This window comes from Sorex fumeus, unplaced genomic scaffold (assembly GCF_029834395.1).
Source record: "Sorex fumeus unplaced genomic scaffold, SorFum_2.1 ptg000003l, whole genome shotgun sequence".
Taxonomy (NCBI): domain Eukaryota; kingdom Metazoa; phylum Chordata; class Mammalia; order Eulipotyphla; family Soricidae; genus Sorex; species Sorex fumeus.
In genome coordinates, this window is record NW_026606060.1 from 61,364,796 (window position 1) to 61,383,455 (window position 18,660).

General features: G+C 54.7%; 1 protein-coding gene across 2 annotated transcripts; it reads left to right on the forward strand.

Annotated features, from left to right (window-relative positions):
* The first annotated feature begins 1,009 nt into the window (after positions 1-1,009).
* GPRC5A (G protein-coupled receptor class C group 5 member A) lies at positions 1,010-17,706 on the forward strand. Of its 2 annotated transcripts, none has more exons than XM_056117186.1 (4): positions 1,010-1,034; positions 11,365-12,308; positions 15,311-15,369; positions 16,472-17,706. In XM_056117186.1, exons 2-4 carry the CDS (start codon positions 11,372-11,374, stop codon positions 16,562-16,564), a joined length of 1,089 nt encoding a protein of 362 aa, XP_055973161.1. In that variant the 5' UTR covers positions 1,010-1,034; positions 11,365-11,371; the 3' UTR covers positions 16,565-17,706. The 2 variants fall into 2 exon arrangements, with proteins under 2 accessions (XP_055973161.1, XP_055973153.1); XM_056117178.1 differs by lacking the exon at positions 1,010-1,034 and adding an exon at positions 3,905-3,990.
* Positions 17,707-18,660: the final 954 nt, after the last annotated feature.

The following is an 18,660-nucleotide window of genomic DNA, read 5'->3' on the forward strand; positions in this document are numbered from 1 at the left end:
CCAGCCCTGGATGACCAGTCCCCCTCTGCAACTCCCCAAAGCAGTGGGGTAGAACCCGGTCCAGCCCTGAGTGACTGGCCCCCTCCCCAACTCCCCAAAGCAGTGGGGTAGAACCTGGCCCAGCCCCGGGTGGAGGGCCCTCCAGGCAGCCAGCCAGGTCTGTATGAGGGGTAAACACAGGCAAGTTTCACTGGCCACACGGGGGGAAAGGGAGTGGGGGACCGGGGAGGGAGGGGCTGTCCAGATACCAAAAGCAAATTCCTTGAGCTCAGACTTTTATCTGTGTCCCCGTTCATTCTGGTGCCGGCATTGTCTGGGCCCAGAAGAAGGAGCCGGGAAGGCGGAGATAAGCATCGGCCCAGCCCAGGCGGCAGCGGGGAGGGTCCGACAGCAAAGCAGGTGGCAGACTCCGGACCCGGCTGCTTTCCACGGCTCTGGCTGGTGGTTTCTGCATGCTCCCGCGGTTTTGGCCAATGCTCTCCGTGGATGCTTTCCCCGCAACTGTGGCCAGGGAGCCCCAAGGCCAGCGGGGAGATGCAGAGAAGTGCCCATCTGGCTTTGCCTCTCGGGGCAGCGCACCCTGTGGACACTGAATGAATGGGAGCCACGGAACCACAGCCCTTGCCCTGGGCGACAGGAGTGGCGGGCGTGGCCCTCGGGGGTGGGGGGCAGTGAGGAGCCCGAAGAGGGTGGCGGCTGAGGGCTCCCCTGGAAGTCTGCCGCCCCTGGGCAGGGCAGGGGTGCCCCCCTTCGCCCCACCTACTACTCTCAGGGTGACTGTGCCGCTGACGTCAGGGCACTTCTGGCCGGTTCCCTGGCGCGCGCGCGCGCCCGCGCGGGGACTTGATTTTCATCACCGCGCACGGGGTGTCGCGGAACTGGAATGGGCGTGTCGCCGCCCGACCCTCTCCCGCCCCTTGTCCCCCGGCTCACCTCCTCCCGCTCCCTCCCACCCGCCTTTATAGCTGCGGGGCGCCGTCGGGGCCGCTGCTCCAGCCCGTCTGTCCGTTCACTCGTCGGCGCCCAGACCCAGGGTGAGTGGGGCGCACTGGAGGTGGGAGCGCGCGCGTGGGGCGCCAGAGTGGGAGTGCGGGGGACCCCTGGGGAGACTTGGCCCCGGAGGAAAACAGGACAAAGAGCCCCGAGGAAGGACTTCCTTTCACTGGCGGACTCCAGTTCGGCGCCCCAGGGCAGCTCTAGTAGGTGGGGGGCTGAGGTCTGCCCTGCAGGAAGGGAAAAGAGAGAGGAAGAGGTTGGGGTCCCGGGCTGAGCTTTCACCTTGCGAGTGGTCAACCCCGGTTAGGTGATTCCCGGGGCAAAGCATGTGGTCCCCAGAGACCTGCCGGGAGTGATCCCTGAGCACCGCCACTCAAAAAGTGGGAGGAGGAGGAGAAGGAGGTGAAGGAGGAGGAGGAGGAGGAGGAGGAGGAGGAGAAGGGGGTCCCTGGCATCTGAACCCACCCGTCTTGGGGTAGAGGCTCCCTATGCCTGGCCCCAAAGGCCAGTCCTGCAAACAGGCGCCTGACAGGGATCCAGGAATTTGAAGAACTTGCCCTCCCTGACTTCTGCTGGCCGCTTCTCCTCCAGGACTTTGTAAACAGCACAGACGGAAAGGTTGGGAGGAACAGCCCTGGGCTGAGCCCCCTGACCCCCTTCTGCTTCAGGGCTGCGGGTGTGGGACAGGTAGGAGAGCACCTGAGCCCTCCAGGTCTGCAGGTGGGAGAAGGGACCAAGCAGATAGGGTCGGGGGTCAGGAGGGCACCACCTGGGAGAAAGCTGCCCCCAGGTCTAAAGGTGGACTCGACATTCCTGGAAGAAAGGCTTTTGCCCTGGAAGGATTGATTGGCCTGGTGATTGAGCCCCCATGGGTGGCCCAGAGGGGTTGGCTGGGCTGGGCTGGGCTGGTCCCTCCATTGGGGACACCCAGCTGCTTCCCAGGCTCGGGACGGAAGGACCAACTCGGGTGGTCACTGACCTTCTCCCAGACCCCTCTCAGGACAGCCGTGCAAAGAGGCAGACTTGACAGAGACCCCCAAACACCGACGGGGGTGGGAGGCAGGACCCTTCCTACCTTGCTCCACTGGAAGGGGCCTCTACGTTTCTGCTCGTGCGATTGTTTCCATTTTTTATTGCTGTGGTCACAATACGTGGCCTGCTCTGCGCTTACTGGGGGATTTCGCTTACTGGGGGACTTCAGGTTGGTTGTTTGTTTTGGGTGTTCTGTATTTTGCAAACATCCCATGACCACCACAGTAGAAACAATCATATCAAGTTGGATATCAGTGAGCAAGGCCTGAGGGTCACAGCCTCTTTTTGTAAATAAAGTTTTATTGGAACACGGGCCGGCTCATTTGCCGAGGTATTCTCTCCTGCTGCTTTCTGCAACAAACACAGTTTGCCAGCTGAAACGACCTTCGGGTCCCTACTGAAAATATTTGTTGATCACAGGCTATAGGGGATATCGATTATATAATTAAGAATGGAGAATGAATAATAAGAGATAAAAAATAGGGAATGTTTCCTTTAAAGACTTCCATAGCACATCTATAAAAATTTACCATGTTCATTTTTCATCTTGTATATGTCACCTGCTAAGAACTGACAGGGAAGCATTAGATCTTCTGTAACTGTGGTATTTTTCTTAATATCCATGTGTATTTCCAGGAGTTTTAGACTTACGTATTTTGGAGCTATATCAGGCAACCCATAAAAGTTTATTATAGCTGTGATTCCAATGTAAAGGGTTCATAATTAGTACTATGCAAGCTTTTTGGTTCTTAAAATGTCATTTTTGGGGCTGGAGTGATAGTACAGCAAATAGGGAATTTGCCTGGGTTTGATTTCCAGCATACCATATGGATCCCGGAACATCACCAGGAATTATTCCTGAGTGCTGAGCCAGGAGTAACCCTGAAGCACAGTCGGGTGTACCTCCCCCTTAACCCCCCCAATGTAAGTTTAAAAAGATGATTTCAACTATTTTGGTTTTTGTCAGTAACAGCGGGTAGGGCATTTGCCTTGCACGCGGTCAATTGGGGCGACCCAAGTTTGATTCCTCTGCCCCGAGAGTATTTCGCCCGCATGGCAAAGCCTGGCAAGCTGTCTGTGACATATTCGATATGCCAAACACAGTAACAACAAGTCTTACAATGTTACTGGGCCCGCTCGACCAAATTGATGAACAACGGGAAGACAAGTGACAAGTGAATTTATTTTATACCAATCTAATGTCTACATGTTTATAGACAGCGAGGGACTAGAGACTTTAGTACAGCTGATAAGGGCTTCCCTTGCATGTGGTTGAGTTGGGTTTAATCTTTGGCACCCCAGAGGATCTCCTGGACTCTGCACCAGAACCCCCCCCCCCCCCCCAACACACACACTGGTGATCCCTGAGCTCAGAGCCAGGACTAAGCCCTGAGCGTAGCCGGGTGTGGCCCCAAAACCAAAAATACAATAAAAGAATAGAAGATGGTAATGTCCCCGGAATCTACCGGCGTGTTGCTGGTCCTTCTGCTTGTTTAGATCTGTCTGTGGTGGGCTGAGGATTTAGTTTTTCTCAGTTGCTCCATAGGAACTCAGCTGAGTGGTGTTATTCGGATATTATTCATAAGTTCCTGCCATGATATATCACTTCGATGTCATCGGGCTGGGGTGGTCACCCAGAAAAGTGGATTCTGGTGATCTCCCCTGGATACTTTCCATTCACAACTTCATCCAGGCAGAAATTTCTCGGGACTCCACCCTGCTGCTCTCTGAACTCAGCCTAGAAAAAAACACGAGGCTTAGCACCGCCATGCAGAGCCGACTTTGACATTCTTCCTCTGTATTACTCACACTTGCTAATAAATAACTTGCTTTGAGCAAATACTCAGCAGTTCAGCCTGAGTCCAAAACATTTGCACGGCAGAGCGCAGAGCACGGAGCAGAGGAAGACCGAAAAAAAAAAAAGTTTTGCTCCATTTCCTAAAGGAACTTGGGACCCGCTGGGTGAGTCAGCTGCACGAGTCATGTCTACTACGTCATGTATTTGGAAAATGTGAGGGCCCGCGGGTTCTTCATGGGAAAACCACGAAAACACCTACAAATGTGGAATGAGGAGAGAGTCATTTGAAAAAGCTCATGACAGATGTTTGGGTCAAATTTTGAAGAAAGATGGCCAAGGGGCTGTGGGCAGGAAGGAGAAGGGGCTTCTTGGCTCAGAGAATGAGACCCGGGCTGAGTTGCCGGTGAACTCCTGTTCCTTCCGGAAGTCTTGCTGGCCTTGTGTGGAGGTGGAGAAAGTTTGGGAAGGGCTGGAGGAGAGGTCATGGAGGGTGTGTGTGTGTGTGTGTGTGTGTGTGTGTGTGTTGGGGGAAAATCAGTTGGAAAAGTGCCCCAAAGTTCGAGGTGATGCTGCTTATGTATCTTGAGATTAAAAAGGGACGGTCTCCTTCCTCCCTCCCACCCTCCCTTCCTTACCTCCTTTTTTCCCCTCCCTTCCTCTCTTCCTTCTTCTCTCTCTCTCTTTCCCTCACTCCCTCCTACCTTCTTTTCCTCCCTCCCTCCCTCCCTCCCTCCCTCGCTCACACCCTCCCTCCCTTCCCTGTTTCTTTCCTCCCTCCCTCCCTCTCCTCCTTTTTCCCTCCCTCCCTCCCTCCCTTCCTTCCTCCCTTCTTCCCTTTCCCCTATCCTTCCCTCTCCTGGGTTTCTGGAAAGCTACCTGCCTTGTTTCTTTGACCAGCCCCTACCCTTTCTTTCGGCCTCAGCCTGCCTCGCCTCCACGTGCTCCCCATGCTCCCCACTCCTCCTCTCACTTCCTGGGCCCCACTGCTGGGGCCTCAGACCCTCCCGTCCCACGGGGACAGGGATCCAGGCAACTGTGTCCAGAGCCTGACTTTTAAGAACCATCCGATATGGGGCAGCTGATTTGATGCCTTGGCAACTCTGGGTCTCGGGGTTCCTAGAGGGCCCACCAAGACCAGGGGTGCTGGGCAGACAAGTGAAGACCAGCGTGGGGACCAGCAGGGACACCTGGTCTCCTTTGTGACTCCCGCCGCCCTCTTAGTGCTCAGCTAGCTGCCCTTGGCGTCTCTCCTACGAAGCTGGATTTTCATCTCCTCCAGGTCGCCTGCCTGCCTGAGACCTGGCAATTCCCCGAGTCCCTTTATTCACCGGGTCTGTCTCTGCCTGTTGGGGGCTTCCTCTAAGCTCATCGCTGCTCGACCCCCAGCTTGGCTGAGCCATCGGCCGGCCTGCGTGTCCATGGGCCCTGGGCACCGCTGCACCTTACTCGATGTCAACCGTTTGTGGTTCTCCAGATGGTCAGTGTGATTGGCACAGCTGGTGTGGCTTGGCCATCAGCCAGGCACTTCAGTGGGTGCAGATGGGCAGGAGAGTGGACGTGACCTGGCTGGTCTGGGATTTCTCGAGGGGGGTTGACTGGGGACAGAGGGAGAAAAGCTGCCAGGCCCCCGGGTGATTTACTGGCGAAGCAAAGATTTCTGATGTGCTGGGATGACTGGGTCTCACCTGGGTGAGGGATGGTAAATGGGACCATCCAGGCGAGAGAATCCACAGAGAAGAGAATCCAGAGAGAAGCTCTCGATGCCCCCACTTGGGTGGCCCCCAGCAGCCATCATTATTCCTATTTGTAATTCCATCATTATTCACAGCCATCATTCTTCTTCTTCTTCTTTTTAATCATTATTCTTTTTTTTTTAGAGACAAGCAAGATATACATTTATTTATTTATTTATTGCTTTTTTGGGGTCACACCCAGCGATGCACAGGGGTTACACCTGGATCATGCACACAGGAATTACTCCTAGCGGTGCTCAGGGGACCATATGGGATGCTGGGAATCAAACCCAGATCAGCCGCATGCAAGGCAAATGCCCTACCCGCTGTGCTATCACTCCAGTCCCCATCATTATTCTTATTCGTAATTCCATCATTATTCGCAGCCATCCTTGTTGTTGTTGTTGTTGTTGTTGTTGTTGTTGTTCTTCTTCTTCTTCTTCTTCTTCTTCTTCTTCTTCTTCCTCTTCCTCTTCCTCTTCCTCTTCCTCTTCTTCTTCTTCTTCTTCTTCTTCCTCTTCCTCTTCCTCTTCCTCTTCTTCTTCTTCTTCTTCTTCTTCTTCTTCTTCTTCTTCTTCTTCTTCTTCTTCTTCCTCTTCTTCTTCTTTTAATTTTTATTAGTATTCTTTTTTCATCATTATTCTTATTTGTAATTCCATTGTGATTGTTATCACCATCAATCACATCACTATTACTGAAAACTGAACCTGGCAGCTGGAGTATAAAGAGGAAGTTAAGAAGGCAGAAAGTCACTGGAAGGTGGGAGGGTTCTTGAGTTATCTGATGTCATTCTCTCAGAGGCCCTAGGGCAGGGGTGGTCCAGGGGAGTCAGCCCCCAGGTAGGAGAGGGAACCAGCGCCCTCAGGGGTTGTGGCCAGCACCTGAAGCTCAGGCTCCAAGGAGCTGCCCTAGGGCCAGAGAGGGTGACTCGAGAGGGAAACCCTCTAAGTTCAGGCGAAACTGCCCAGGTAAGTCTCCCCACACGTGAAGGGGAGGCTCACTTTGGAAGCCGGGAGCTGGGACACCCATCCGGGGGTGTCCTGTCCCCAAGGACCCACCGAGGCTGTCTGTGATCACGGCCGAGTCTGGGGTCTTTGTCCAGCAGGTGACAGTTCCGGCCACCCCAGCCCTGGTTTGGGGGTGTGGTCTGAAGTTTCGGCGACCCAGTCTTTCGATTTCAGGAGAGGGTGTGAGGATGGGAGGGGAGAAAGGCTTGGATGTGGACACTCTGGTTGGAGCCAGGAGCTGGGCTCGGACCCAACCTCCCACTCGGCCCTCATTTTGCCTAGGGGAATGGGAGACTTTGAGTGAAAAACCGGCCCCCCAAAGGGCACCAAGACCCCAAAGTGACTTCCGCTCAGCCTCCTCGCAGCCTCCACCTCTTCCTCTTCCTCCCCTTCCTCCTCCTCTCCTCCTTCCTCTTCTTCCTTCTCTTCTTCCTCCTCCTTTCTTCCTTCTCTCTTCCTCCCCTTCCTCCCCCACCTCCTCCTCTGCCCCCTTTCCCCCATTTTTTTTTGCGTGAACCCCTTCCCACGCCTGGCTCATTCTGAAGGGGTCGGAGCGACTCTGGCTCTGCAGCAGGTTGGAGAGAGCAGCAGGACAGCTGGCAGGGACTCAGCCTTCAGACACGAGGTCATGCCCGCAAGGCCAGTGGCCCTCAAGGCTCCTGCAGAGCGGACCTGGCCAGGAGGGGGCTCGGCGGCGGCAGAGCACCTTCCTGGCATGTGTCTGTGGGGGGTGGGTCTGGGTGGGACCACAACACCTGCCCCAAGAACATAAACCTCCAAGTGTGGGAAAGTTCATTATCTGCGTTTCAATGGGTAAGCGTCTGACGGTGCTTCCAGCACGGCCCAGACAGCGCCAGGGCCCAACGCCCATCACTGGGGAACTTGAGCCTGGAGCAGGGTAGGGTTAGGGGCCGGCAGGAGAGGCTTGTGAGAACTAGGAATGACCCACCCTGTCTCAGGAGCAGGAGAATTTTCTCCAGTCCCTCACGGCCCGAATCTGCACGTCTCTGCATCTCCTAAGAGAACCCCGCGGAGCAGAGGGCATTTGGGGGGGACGGTGTGACAGCATCTGGGGAGGCAGGCCTCCCCCTCGGGCAAGAGGAGGGACTCTGGAGGGAGGAAGCCCCCTTGAAGGCAGATGCAGGTGGTGGGTGGCAGGGAGTTGGGGTGGGAATTTGGGCATCTCTGGAGGAGTCACCGCTGGGTGTGGGGACCAGGCTGTGGGTGGGGCCATGGCTCTTTCTCAGGGTGATTGCGAGGCGTCCAGAGGACCTGCCAGGACACGGTCCCACTCAGGAAGCAACCCAGGGAGAGATGGTGCGGACTGACCCTGTGCTGACCCCGGCCTGGTCACCGGGACCTGGAATGGGCTCGGGACTTCCATAGTCATGGTCCTTTGAGGAGCACATGGGTTTGGGGTGTTCTGTGGGGTTCGTACCCTTTAGCTCTGTGTGTGTGTGTGTGTGCGTGCGTGCACACACGGTTGTGATGGCCAGAGATGGCATGCTTTTTGGCGGCATCCAGATGGGCAGGGTCCCAGATGGCAGTGCCCCCCCCCATATGGGGGTGGAGCGGGGGGTTGAACTCAAGGTTGCGTGCCCACTATTCGGTCATACTGTAAGTCCCCTATAAGCCGCACATCCCCATAAGTCTCTGTCTCTCTCTCTCTCTCACACACACACACACATACACACACACACGTGTGCGTGTGTGAGACTTATACAGGACACCAGCTTTGTCCCCTCTCCACACACACACTCACTGTCCATTGTTGGATCCTTGTCATTGAGCCCTGGGGGACAGGGCTCCAGCACTGACTCTCTGAGTGGGGCGCCTGGTCTCTGCCTTCTGCTGTCCAGTGCCAAAGCTGCCTGAGGTGACAGACTGCTTGGTCACCTCCTGGGACGTGAACAGGGAGTGTTGGTCAAGGAAGTGCCCAGTGATTACTCTGAGAGGTGCCCATGGGGGACAGAAGGCAGGAGGAAGATGTGGGCACCGGATCCTTCCAACCCTGCTCCCTTAGAATCCCTTAGACTGAGCTCCCTCTCGGGTGCTCGGAGCAGGGTGTCGTCCGCCCCTATCAGCTCTGCACATGCGTCTGGCCTGCGGTTTTCCCCTGGGGTTCCCTTCCCTGAGGTCAGCCACAGGCCCCAGCATCACAGATAATGGGCTATTTTGAGAGTGGAGAGCGGGCACCAGATAACTCTGCCCGAGGCACATTGTTTGAAGGGCTCCATTCTCTCTTGGGGAGTGAGGGACCAACATCCAGCAGAGGTCAGGGATGACTCCTGGCTCTGTGCTCGGGGATGACTCCTGGGATGACTCGGGGAACCCTGTGGATGATACAGACATTATGTGGTGCCGGGGACTGAGCCCAGATAGGCCACCTGAAAGGTGAGTGTGTGTGTGTGTGTGTGTATACACACAGACACACAAACACACAGACACACAGACAGACAGACAGACAGACACACACACACACACACACATATATATATATAATGGCACTCTGTTTAACATTCCCATTCTTCCATTCTTTCTTTTTTTGGCTTTGGGTCATACCCAGTGATGCTCAGGGGTTACTCCTGGCTCTCCATGCTGGAATTATTCCTGGCAATACTCAGGGGACTATATGGCATGTCAGGAATCGAACCTGGGACAGCTGTGTGCAAAGCAAGCATCTTAACTGCTATACTATCACTCCAGCTCAAATGTTCCCATTCTTAGTCACTGATGGGTTCGGAGTGATCAGTTAGACTCCTCAGAGGGAGGTAAGCATAAACGCAAGAAAAAGGCAGCTCTGCAGGGTTTGGGGCATACAGTTTTGGGTATCCCCTAGTACTCCAAACTCAGAGTGGATGCCCCATAGACAGGAGGAGCCCGGACTTGTTTTTCAGGGGCAGCCTGTTTCGGAACCTCTTTTGTCCTCTTCCCTCTGGTTTCTGCTCTGTGCAGAAGCATTCTTGGCTCGGAACCCTGCGGGCTGTGGGGTGGGGATACAGGTGACAGCTGAGGAGGGAGGTGTGTTGGTGGCACGACTGGCGGAGACCTCGGCTTCCTCTTCTACTGTCACGAGAAATATGTCTGTTGGCCCCTTATGGCCGAGTCTCTCAGTGGACATGGGCGTGTGGAACTCTGGAGAGCCCAGTTCCTGCGTTACAGACGCCTGGCCAAGAGACAGAAGCCAACACAGATGAGATCAGCAGGACGGCTTTAGTCACACACGCGGACTCAGTTGGCTAAGGCCAGACTAGATCGAGGCGTGGAGACAGTTCACGCCGAGCTTCTCAGGGTTAGATATGGGCGCACCCAATCCGGGGTGCAGAGTTGGATCTCACATACAGAGTGGCTGCAGCCATCCATAATGCTCGTGCGCTAGGAGTGAATACTTTCTGTTTCAAGTTCCAGAGACGTTTACTAATTGTTTCTGTGACTTGTTCCATTGCTCTAAAGCCTGCACTTAAGTCCTGCTAATCTGCTCCATTCATCATGACTCTGTGATTATATCCTATTCATCACCCGAACCTGACCCTAACCTGAACACTAACCTGGACTATAACCCTAACCCTAACCCCAACCCCAACCCCAACCCCAAACAAAATCCTAACCCTAACTCTAACCCTAATCCCAACCCTAAATGTAACCGTAACCCTAATCTCAGCCCTAATCCCAACCCTAATCCCAAACCCTAACCCTCACCCCAATCCTAAACCCAACTCCAACTTTAAAACCTAACCCTATGCCTAACCCCAACCCTAACCCTAATCCCAACCCTAACCCTAAACCTAATCCCAAACCAACCCTAATCCTCACTCCAAACCTAACCCCAACCCTAACCCTAAGCCTATGCCTAATCCCAACTCTAACCCTAACCCCAACCCCAACCCAAATCCCCTTTCTTTCTTTCTTTCTTTCTTTCTTTCTTTCTTTCTTTCTTTCTTTCTTTCTTTCTTTCTTTCTTTTGGGACCATACCTGGCGATGCTCAGGCCTTACTCCTGACTCTGCACTCAGGAATTACTCCTGGCGGTGCTTGGGGGACCATATGGGATGCCAGGGATCGAACCTGGGTTGACCACATGCAAGGCAAATGCCCTACCCACTGTACTATTGCTCTGACCCTCAGAAGAGTTTCTGATCCGGAGTGAAAATGAATGTTGGAGCTTTAATCATTTCTTGGGTGTTCCCTTTCTTACACTTGGTCCGTCTCAGAATAATGACAGGGGCCCCCCACCCCACCTGACATCCCTCGGCCTTGGCCACAAGCATCCCCCACCCCACCTATCTGTGGGGAGAGATGGAGGGACCACCTGCAAGGAGAGGGGTCACAGGAGCCCATCTGGGCCAAGTCCGGCCTCCCCTACCTGCAGAGGACCAGCTGCTTCCCCGGGAGGGTAGGGAGGATGGAGACTGGGTGAAAACTCGCCGCGGGCCCTCATGGAGCAAAGGGCTTGCTTCAAGCTCCCACTTAGTGTGCTCTTCCCTAAGGACACACTTGCCAAGCAGTTTCCCTGCAGGGTACTGGGGACCCTTCTCTCCGGAATGAGACCCTAGCTTCGTCCCCGAGCCTGAGGGCTCTAGTTTTGGGGTGGGCTCTAAGAGTGGTGGGGAGTGTGGGTGGGGGGTTGAAGGCTGGTCCTCCCCTTTCCTGGCCCTTGCAGCTGTCCAGGAGAGGTGGAGAAAAGCAAGGCGCTTCCTTGGAGCCGGTTGTGGGGGGCAGAGCCCCTGGGAGTGGACTCTGTGCTCGGGGCCAGGGCTCTGCAGGAGACTCACCCGCTGTCCCTCCTTTGCCATCTGCAGGATCAGAATGACGAACCCCCTGGCCACAACCACCCAACCCCCCGGCTGCGGCCCGAAACTGTTGTCCAAGTACTTTAGACTTTGTGACATGAATGAGATTTGGGGCATCGTCCTCGAAGCTCTGGCTGCCTTAGGGGCGGTGACCACGGTGGTCTTCATCCTGGCCCTCTTCATCCTCGTCTGCAAAGTGCAGGACTCCACCAAGAGGAAGCTGCTGCCCACGCAGTTCCTCTTCCTGCTGGGGGTGCTGGGCGTCTTCGGCCTCACCTTCGCCTTCATCATCCAACTGGACGGCAAAACAGGCCCCACGCGCTTCCTCCTCTTCGGTGTCCTCTTCGCCCTCTGCTTCTCCTGCCTCCTGGCGCACGCCCTGACCCTGACCAGGCTGGTGTGCGGCCGGAAGCCCCTCTCCCTGCTGCTCATGCTGGCCCTGGCCGTGGGCCTCAGCCTGGTCCAGGACGTCATTGCCGTGGAGTACGTGGTGCTCACCATGAACCGGACAAACACAGATGTCTTCTCCCAGCTGAGCCGGGAGCGGCGCAATGAGGACTTTGTCATGCTGCTTATTTACGTCATGCTGCTGATGGCACTGACCTTCCTCGCCGCCTCCCTCACCTTCCGGGGCACCTTCTCGGGCTGGAAGCGGCACGGGGCCCACATCTACTTCGCCTCGCTGCTCTCCATTGTCATTTGGGTGGCCTGGATCACCCTCCTCATGCTCCATCACTTCGATCGCAAATGGGATGACACCATCCTCAGCACCGCCCTGGTGGCCAACGGCTGGGCCTTCCTGCTGGCCTATGTCATCCCCGAGTTCTGCCGGCTCACCAAGCAACAGAACCCCCTGGACTACCCCGTCGAGGACGCCTTCTGTAAACCTCAGCACATGAAGCAGAGCTACGGCGTGGAGAACAGAGCCTACTCGCAGGAGGAAATCACTCAAGGTACATACATACAGAGTCTGGCGGGCGCAGGGTTCCTCGTAGAAAGTTGGAGACTTAAGTCATGGGATCTTCTCACGGAAGCAAGAGGCAAGAGGAGCCGGGTCCTTGAGGCTCCAACCCACTTAAAATCATCCAGCTGGGGAGGAGGGGGACGAAGAGATGGGAACTGTGTGAGGCACTTGCCTGGGGAGTGGCTGACCCACCCCCTGGGGTCCCCGGGCACCCCCAGGAGTGAGCCCTGAGCACAGAGTCAGGAGAAAACCTTGGTCACTGCCAGGTGTGGTCTCCCCACACCCAACCCAATAATAATAATAATGATCCAGCTAGGTTGATGCAGGTAGACCTAAAAGTGGGTTCCAGAGTCTAAGTTTGGAACTTTCTACCATGCCTTGTGGGTTTCTCTGAGTTCTACTAAGAGGCAATGGAGCAGGAATGCTGAGAGCAGTTCCTAGGGACGAGAGGATGTGATGGTTCCCCATGGGAGGGTCAAAGACATCCCTTCCAGGACAGCTGCCTCTTGCATGCCTGGAGCCATGGCCAGGGCACGGGGGGGGGAGGGGGGGGGCGGGCAGGAGCCCCTAGCTCACCTGGGGTGTGAGCCCAGAAGGGTACTGAGGGTTCCAAGTTACTGTCCATCTGGGCAGAAATGACATCTGACCATCAAGTCACCATAAAGGAATCAGTTTCACTTGCCTGGAGCTGTGCCGAGCCAGCCACTCCACAGTCCCACCAAACCCAGAGGGCCTGGCTATTAAGGGTCCCTTTATGGGAGCTCCAGAGTATCCATCCGCCCATCTGGGGAGCTAATTGGGAGAGAGGCAGAGGGCCAGGAAGATCCGGGGCCAGGCCTGGTGCTCCAGCTAAACATTTTCTAGCAGCCCCAGAAAGTCTGAGGTGTGAAGGTACTTCCAGGTATGTCCTTGGACTCGGTTCCTTCCTTCCTTCCTTCCTTCCTTCCTTCCTTCCTTCCTTCCTTCCTTTCTTTCTTTTTTTTTAAATTAATTTTATTGAATCACCATGAGATAGTTATAAGCTTTCATGTTTGGGTTACAATCACACACTGATCAAACACCCATCCCTCCACCAGTGCACATTCCCTACCACCAATCTCCCCAGTATAACTCATTCCTCACCCTCCCCCTGCCTCCATGGCAGACAATATTCCCCATACTCTCTCTCTACTTTTGGGCATTATGATTTTCAATACAGACTCTGAGAGGTTATCATGTTTGATCCACTTTCTGCACACATCTCCCATCCTGACCGATTCCTCCAGCCATCTTTTTCTTGGTGATCCCTTCTCTATTCCAGCTGCCTTCTCCCCTTTGCTCATGAGGCAGGCTTCCAGCTATGGAGCAATCTATCTGTCCTGTGTGTCTACTGTCCTTAGGAGTCAGCCTCATGTCATGTTGTTTTATACTCCACAAATGAGTGCAGTCCTATGTCTGTCCCTCTCTTTCTGACTCATTTCACTTAGCACAATACTCTCCATGTCTATCCATTTATAAGCAAAGTTCATGACTTCATCTCTCCTGACAGCTGCATAGTATTCCATTGTGTAGACATACCAAAGTTTCTTTAAGCAGTCATCTGTTCTAGGGCACTTGGGTTGATCCTTTATCCACTTTATCCAGATTTTGGCTAGTGTGAACAAACTCGGTTCCTTTCCTGGGCACTTGGTGCCCCTCAGGACTTGGTGGGAGGGCGTGGGGGTGGGATCCCTCCATCCCCTCCTTGACACTCCCTGTTCTCATCCCTTCCTTCCTTTCCCTCTCTTCCTGCTTTCCAGTCGCTTCCTTGGCTGCTGGCTCTGGAATCCTTCCTGCCACCCTCACTCTGCCCGCCTGTGTCCACGCCCTTATCTAGTCCTCCGTGGACTTTCCTAGCCAAGAAGGCGTGGCCACAGCTCGCCCCAGTGCTGGCCTCCGGGCTCCTGCACCTTCTTCCCTTTTCTTCACCTTTCCCAGAGATTCCTCATGGCCCATCCCCCTCTCTGCACCTCCTCTGACTTGCTCTTATCATAGCCTCATTCCTCACTTATCTGGGCAGCTGACAGAGGCCGCCCTGTCTGTATCTGCCTCAGGTGGGGCCTCGGGTCTCTCCTGTCTCCGCAGGTGGGAGCCACAGTCCAGGAGGAGGGGTTTGAGCCCTAGCCTGCTGAGCTCAGGGCTTATTCCAGGGCTCAGGGGACCACATGGGGGCCCCAGGGATCAAACCTGGGTCACTGTGAGCCAGGCCAGTGCCCTGCCCACTGTGCCATCTCTCCAGCACACAGGGGGTACTCTTCAGACATACCAGAGCGTTTAGGCAGGAAATGAATGGAGACTTGTTGCTTTATCCTGGATGCATTTCTCCTCTAAGGGGAGCTCGAACCCCTCAGATTCCCCCCAGATGCCAAGAGAATAATCATTAATAAATTCAAAGAATAGCATCAGCCATTTCCCTACTGTCGGGGCAATGGAGGCAGTGGGTAAGTCACAGTGACTCATTCAAGGATCGCCTGTGGCATGGCCTATGTCCAAAGAGACAGGGTTCTTCTCTCTTTTAACCCTATTAAACAATATACTACACAGTGGTAGGCTAGTATTCTATCAACACCATGCTAATTGTATTATGACAATATTAGCAGAGTATAATGAAATAATATAAAGTGGTTATGTTATTTTATTTTGGTCATTAAATAATCTTACTATTTATTTTTATTGTTCTGGGGGCCTCCAAGCAGTGCTCAGGGGAGGGATGAAGGCCAGTACCAGACTCCAGATGGGCATAGGTCAGTGCAAGGGGGTGGCCCGGGCAGATGGGGTCCCCCTGTGGCCCCGGCTGCTCCCGACTCCTGGCTCCCGACTTCAGCCAGTGGGCGCTCCCACCCTCCCTGCCGGCACGACGTGGAGACGTGGATCTCGGGGATAATGATGGCAGCCTCTGAGAAGTGACTCACGGGGGAGGGTCTGGCGGGGCTGAGGGGACCACCTTCACCCTTTACCGTCCCACCTCTACAGGTCTGGAAGAGATGGGGGACACGCTCTACGCCCCGTACTCCACCCACTTTCAGCTGCAGGTCAGTGGGGCTGCTATGCCCGCCCAGCCTCCCCTCTGCCCCTCCAGCCCTGCATCGTGCCTGCGAGTGTGGCTGCGAGTGTGGCTGCGAGTGTGGCTGTGAGTGTGGCTGCGAGTGTGGCTGCGAGTGTGGCTGTGAGTGTGGCTATATGACTGACTGTGGCTGTGAGTGTGTCTGAATATGCCTGTGAGTATGGCTGTGAGTGTGGCTGCGAGTATGGCTGTGAGTGTGACTGTGAGTATGGCTGTGAGTTTGGCTATATAACTGAGTGTAGCTGTGAGTGTGTCTGAGTATGCCTGTGAGTATGCCTGTGAGTATGGCTGTGAGTGTGGCTGCGAGTATGGCTGTGAGTGTGACTGTGAGTGTGACTGTGTGACTGTGAGTGTGGCTGTGAGTGTTGCTGCGAGTATGACTGTGAGTGTGACTGTGAGTGTGGCTGTGAGTGTGGCTGTGAGTGTGGCTGTGAGTGTGGCTGTGAGTGTGACTATGAGTATGGCTGCGAGTGTGACTGTGAGTATGGCTGTGAGTTTGGCTATATAACTGAGTGTAGCTGTGAGTGTGGCTGTGAGTGTGACTGTGAGTATGTCTGTGAGTATGACTGTGGGTATGGCTGCGAGTATGGCTCTGAGTGTGGCTGTGAATATGGCTCTGAGTGTGGCTGTGAGTGTGGTTGCGAGTATGGCTGTGAGTGTGACTGTGAGTGTGACTGTGAGTGTGGCTGTGAGTGTGACTGTGAGTATGGCTGTGAGTTTGGCTATATAACTGAGTGTAGCTGTGAGTGTGGCTGTGAGTGTGACTGTGAGTGTGGCTCTGAGTGTGGCTGTGAGTGTGACTGTGAGTGTGACTGTGAGTGTGGCTGTGAGTGTAGCTGCGAGTGTAGCCGATGGTAGCACCTGCAAGTGCTAATTCCACCTGGCGCTTGGCCTTGGCTATGGCCTGAGTGTGGGGGTGGGGGAGAGCAGACCCTGAGTGGGAGGCAGCAGACCCTGAGGGGGGGCAGCCGACCCTGAGTGGGGGGAGGGGGGCAGCAGACCCCCACAGGGTTGGCTGAGGTGCCCAAACCCTTCTGGGGAGTGATGTGACCACGCGCTCTTCTCTCCAGCCCCAGAACTCGCAGAAGGACTTCTCCATCCCCCGCGCACAGACGCACACCAGCCCGTACAACAACTACGAGGGCAGGAAAGACGGCAGCTAACTCGGCCTGCAGAGCACCGAGCGGGCCCACACAGCCAGTCAGCCCACCGCGGGTCCCCCTTCGTGTTTTGTATTGAACAAGACTCTCACGGAGCACTGGAGAGCACTGCCTCCCGGCCTGGAGCCGCCGGACACTTGGGGGAACTTTTTTCCAGTGGGACCCTCCGGTGTACTCCCTCCTCTCCCTGCCATTCAGCCTGTGACTAAAGACTCGTCCAGCCTCGGGCTGGCTCGGGGACCCTCCGGGAACCCACCTTGCAAATCTGCAGAGTGACAGCGAGGCCCAGCCCTAGCACTGTCCTGGCCGGATCAACACTGGAAGCCAGCTTTCTGGCACCCCGCTTCTTGCCTGGACACGGGAGCACCCCGGCTTTGCTTAGCCACGTGACACTGCAGAGCTCAGGGGCTGTCTGGGGTCCCTGGTACCACCTGGTTCCCTCTGGCACTGTTCCTCGCCTACTGCCACCCCTTTTCTGGTCTCTCCTGCGCACACACCCCCCCTAGGAGTTCTCCGGCACCTCACTGGCGTGGATGAGCCCCTTCCTCTGGACCAGGGGATTTGGGGGCAGGGGACACTTGGGTGCTGTTCTCACTGTCTCTTCCGGTCCAACTCCCCCTCCCTCCTTGCTCCTTCACCCTGTGAAGAGATTAACACTGTGCTCATCTGTAAACGGGCACGTCTCCTACTGATGCGGAGGGGGGTCCTTGTACAATAAGTTATTCTTCCCTCACGGGGATGCAATAAAGATGTACGTGGGGGCAACAAGTGCCTAGCACTGAGCACCAGGGGGCGCTGGTGGGCTGCCCGCGGCCTTCACCATGGGGCCCAAGTTCAATGGCCCTTTTGTTCTGTGTCTCAGCCCCGTTCCTCTTCACCCAAACCCAGTGTGTTTCTTTCCATTTTTGAGGGTGAGGGGAAGAGCGTGAAGGGGTCATGGACCCTGGGCCCAGCCAAGCAGTGACAGCCGCACAGGAAAGGCAGGGCGGGGACCTCAAAGCCAGTTTCTTGGTTAACTTGAGGTTTAATTGCGGGAGGGGACAAACCCGGATTCCGTATTTGACAGATTTGGTTCACAATATCTCTCGACGTGTCACGCAGTTATTGTTGAGTTAATCCCACAAGCAGCCCCGTGGGGCAGGGCAGCCGGAAATGCCCAAAGGAAAATGAAAAATAAATCATCCACGTACAGAAATAGAATGACGTTTTCAAGCATTCCTTAACTGAGTGAGGTCCCTTCAGAGAGCCAAGGCTCTGCTTTTCATCCAAAGGGAAAGCCCCCTTCCAAGCTTTTCACGGAGAGGTGAGGTGAGGCAAGGGACTGACTCAGAGAGATTTATGGTCCACCGGATGTTTGGTTGTTTCTCTCTCACATGATTTTGCACTAACTTTAGCCTTGTTTTGTATTGAAAAGGGGGAAATATCCAAGAATGATCTGAATTCTTCTAGAATATTCCAGTCTTTCTTTTCCAAGAGGAAAAGCAATAGCTCCCTGTATGATAACTATCACAGGCTAGATACATCACCACCCCTGCACTTTTCTTTTTTTCTTTAAATTGCATTATTTTATTTTCTTAAATTTTTATTAGTGAAACACCATGAGGTACAGTTGTAGACTTACAAATTCTTGTGCTTGGGTTTCAGTTATACAATGATCGAATACCCATCCCTTCACCAGTGCCCATTCTCCACCACCACCAGTCCCAGTATCCCTCCCCCCAACCCCTGCACTTTTCTATCAGTCAGGCAAGGGGTAAGCTTGAGCCACAGAAGATTCTGGAACTGATGTCTCCATAGTGAAATCAACTGCCTGGTTTGTATTGTCCTTGTATTGTGTGTCCCTCTGTTGCAAAAAACAGGTGTGTTTGTGGAAACGGCATTTCTGGAAGCTGGGGTTTCCAGAGTCTTGACACGCAAGCCGTCAGCTCACCAAGGTCCCTTTCCCCAAGTGGTGGGACAGCGTTTGTCACCCTGAGTGACTGGGAGCTTGTCGGGCTTATGTCTTCTGCATATAACTCATTTATTCAAAGAGGACCAACACAGGGGCCAAAACATCGCTACCTGGAAGCTGAGTGGCCCGTGGGTGCAAACAGAATGTG

Coding starts and splice junctions, on each gene's coding strand:
- GPRC5A (XM_056117186.1), top strand. CDS start 11,372: ATGACGAACCCCCTGGCCACAACCACCCAACCCCCCGGCTGCGGCCCG. Junction 12,309..15,310: donor GCAGGAGGAAATCACTCAAG/GTACATACATAC, acceptor CCACCTCTACAG/GTCTGGAAGAGATGGGGGAC. Junction 15,370..16,471: donor CCACCCACTTTCAGCTGCAG/GTCAGTGGGGCT, acceptor TCTTCTCTCCAG/CCCCAGAACTCGCAGAAGGA.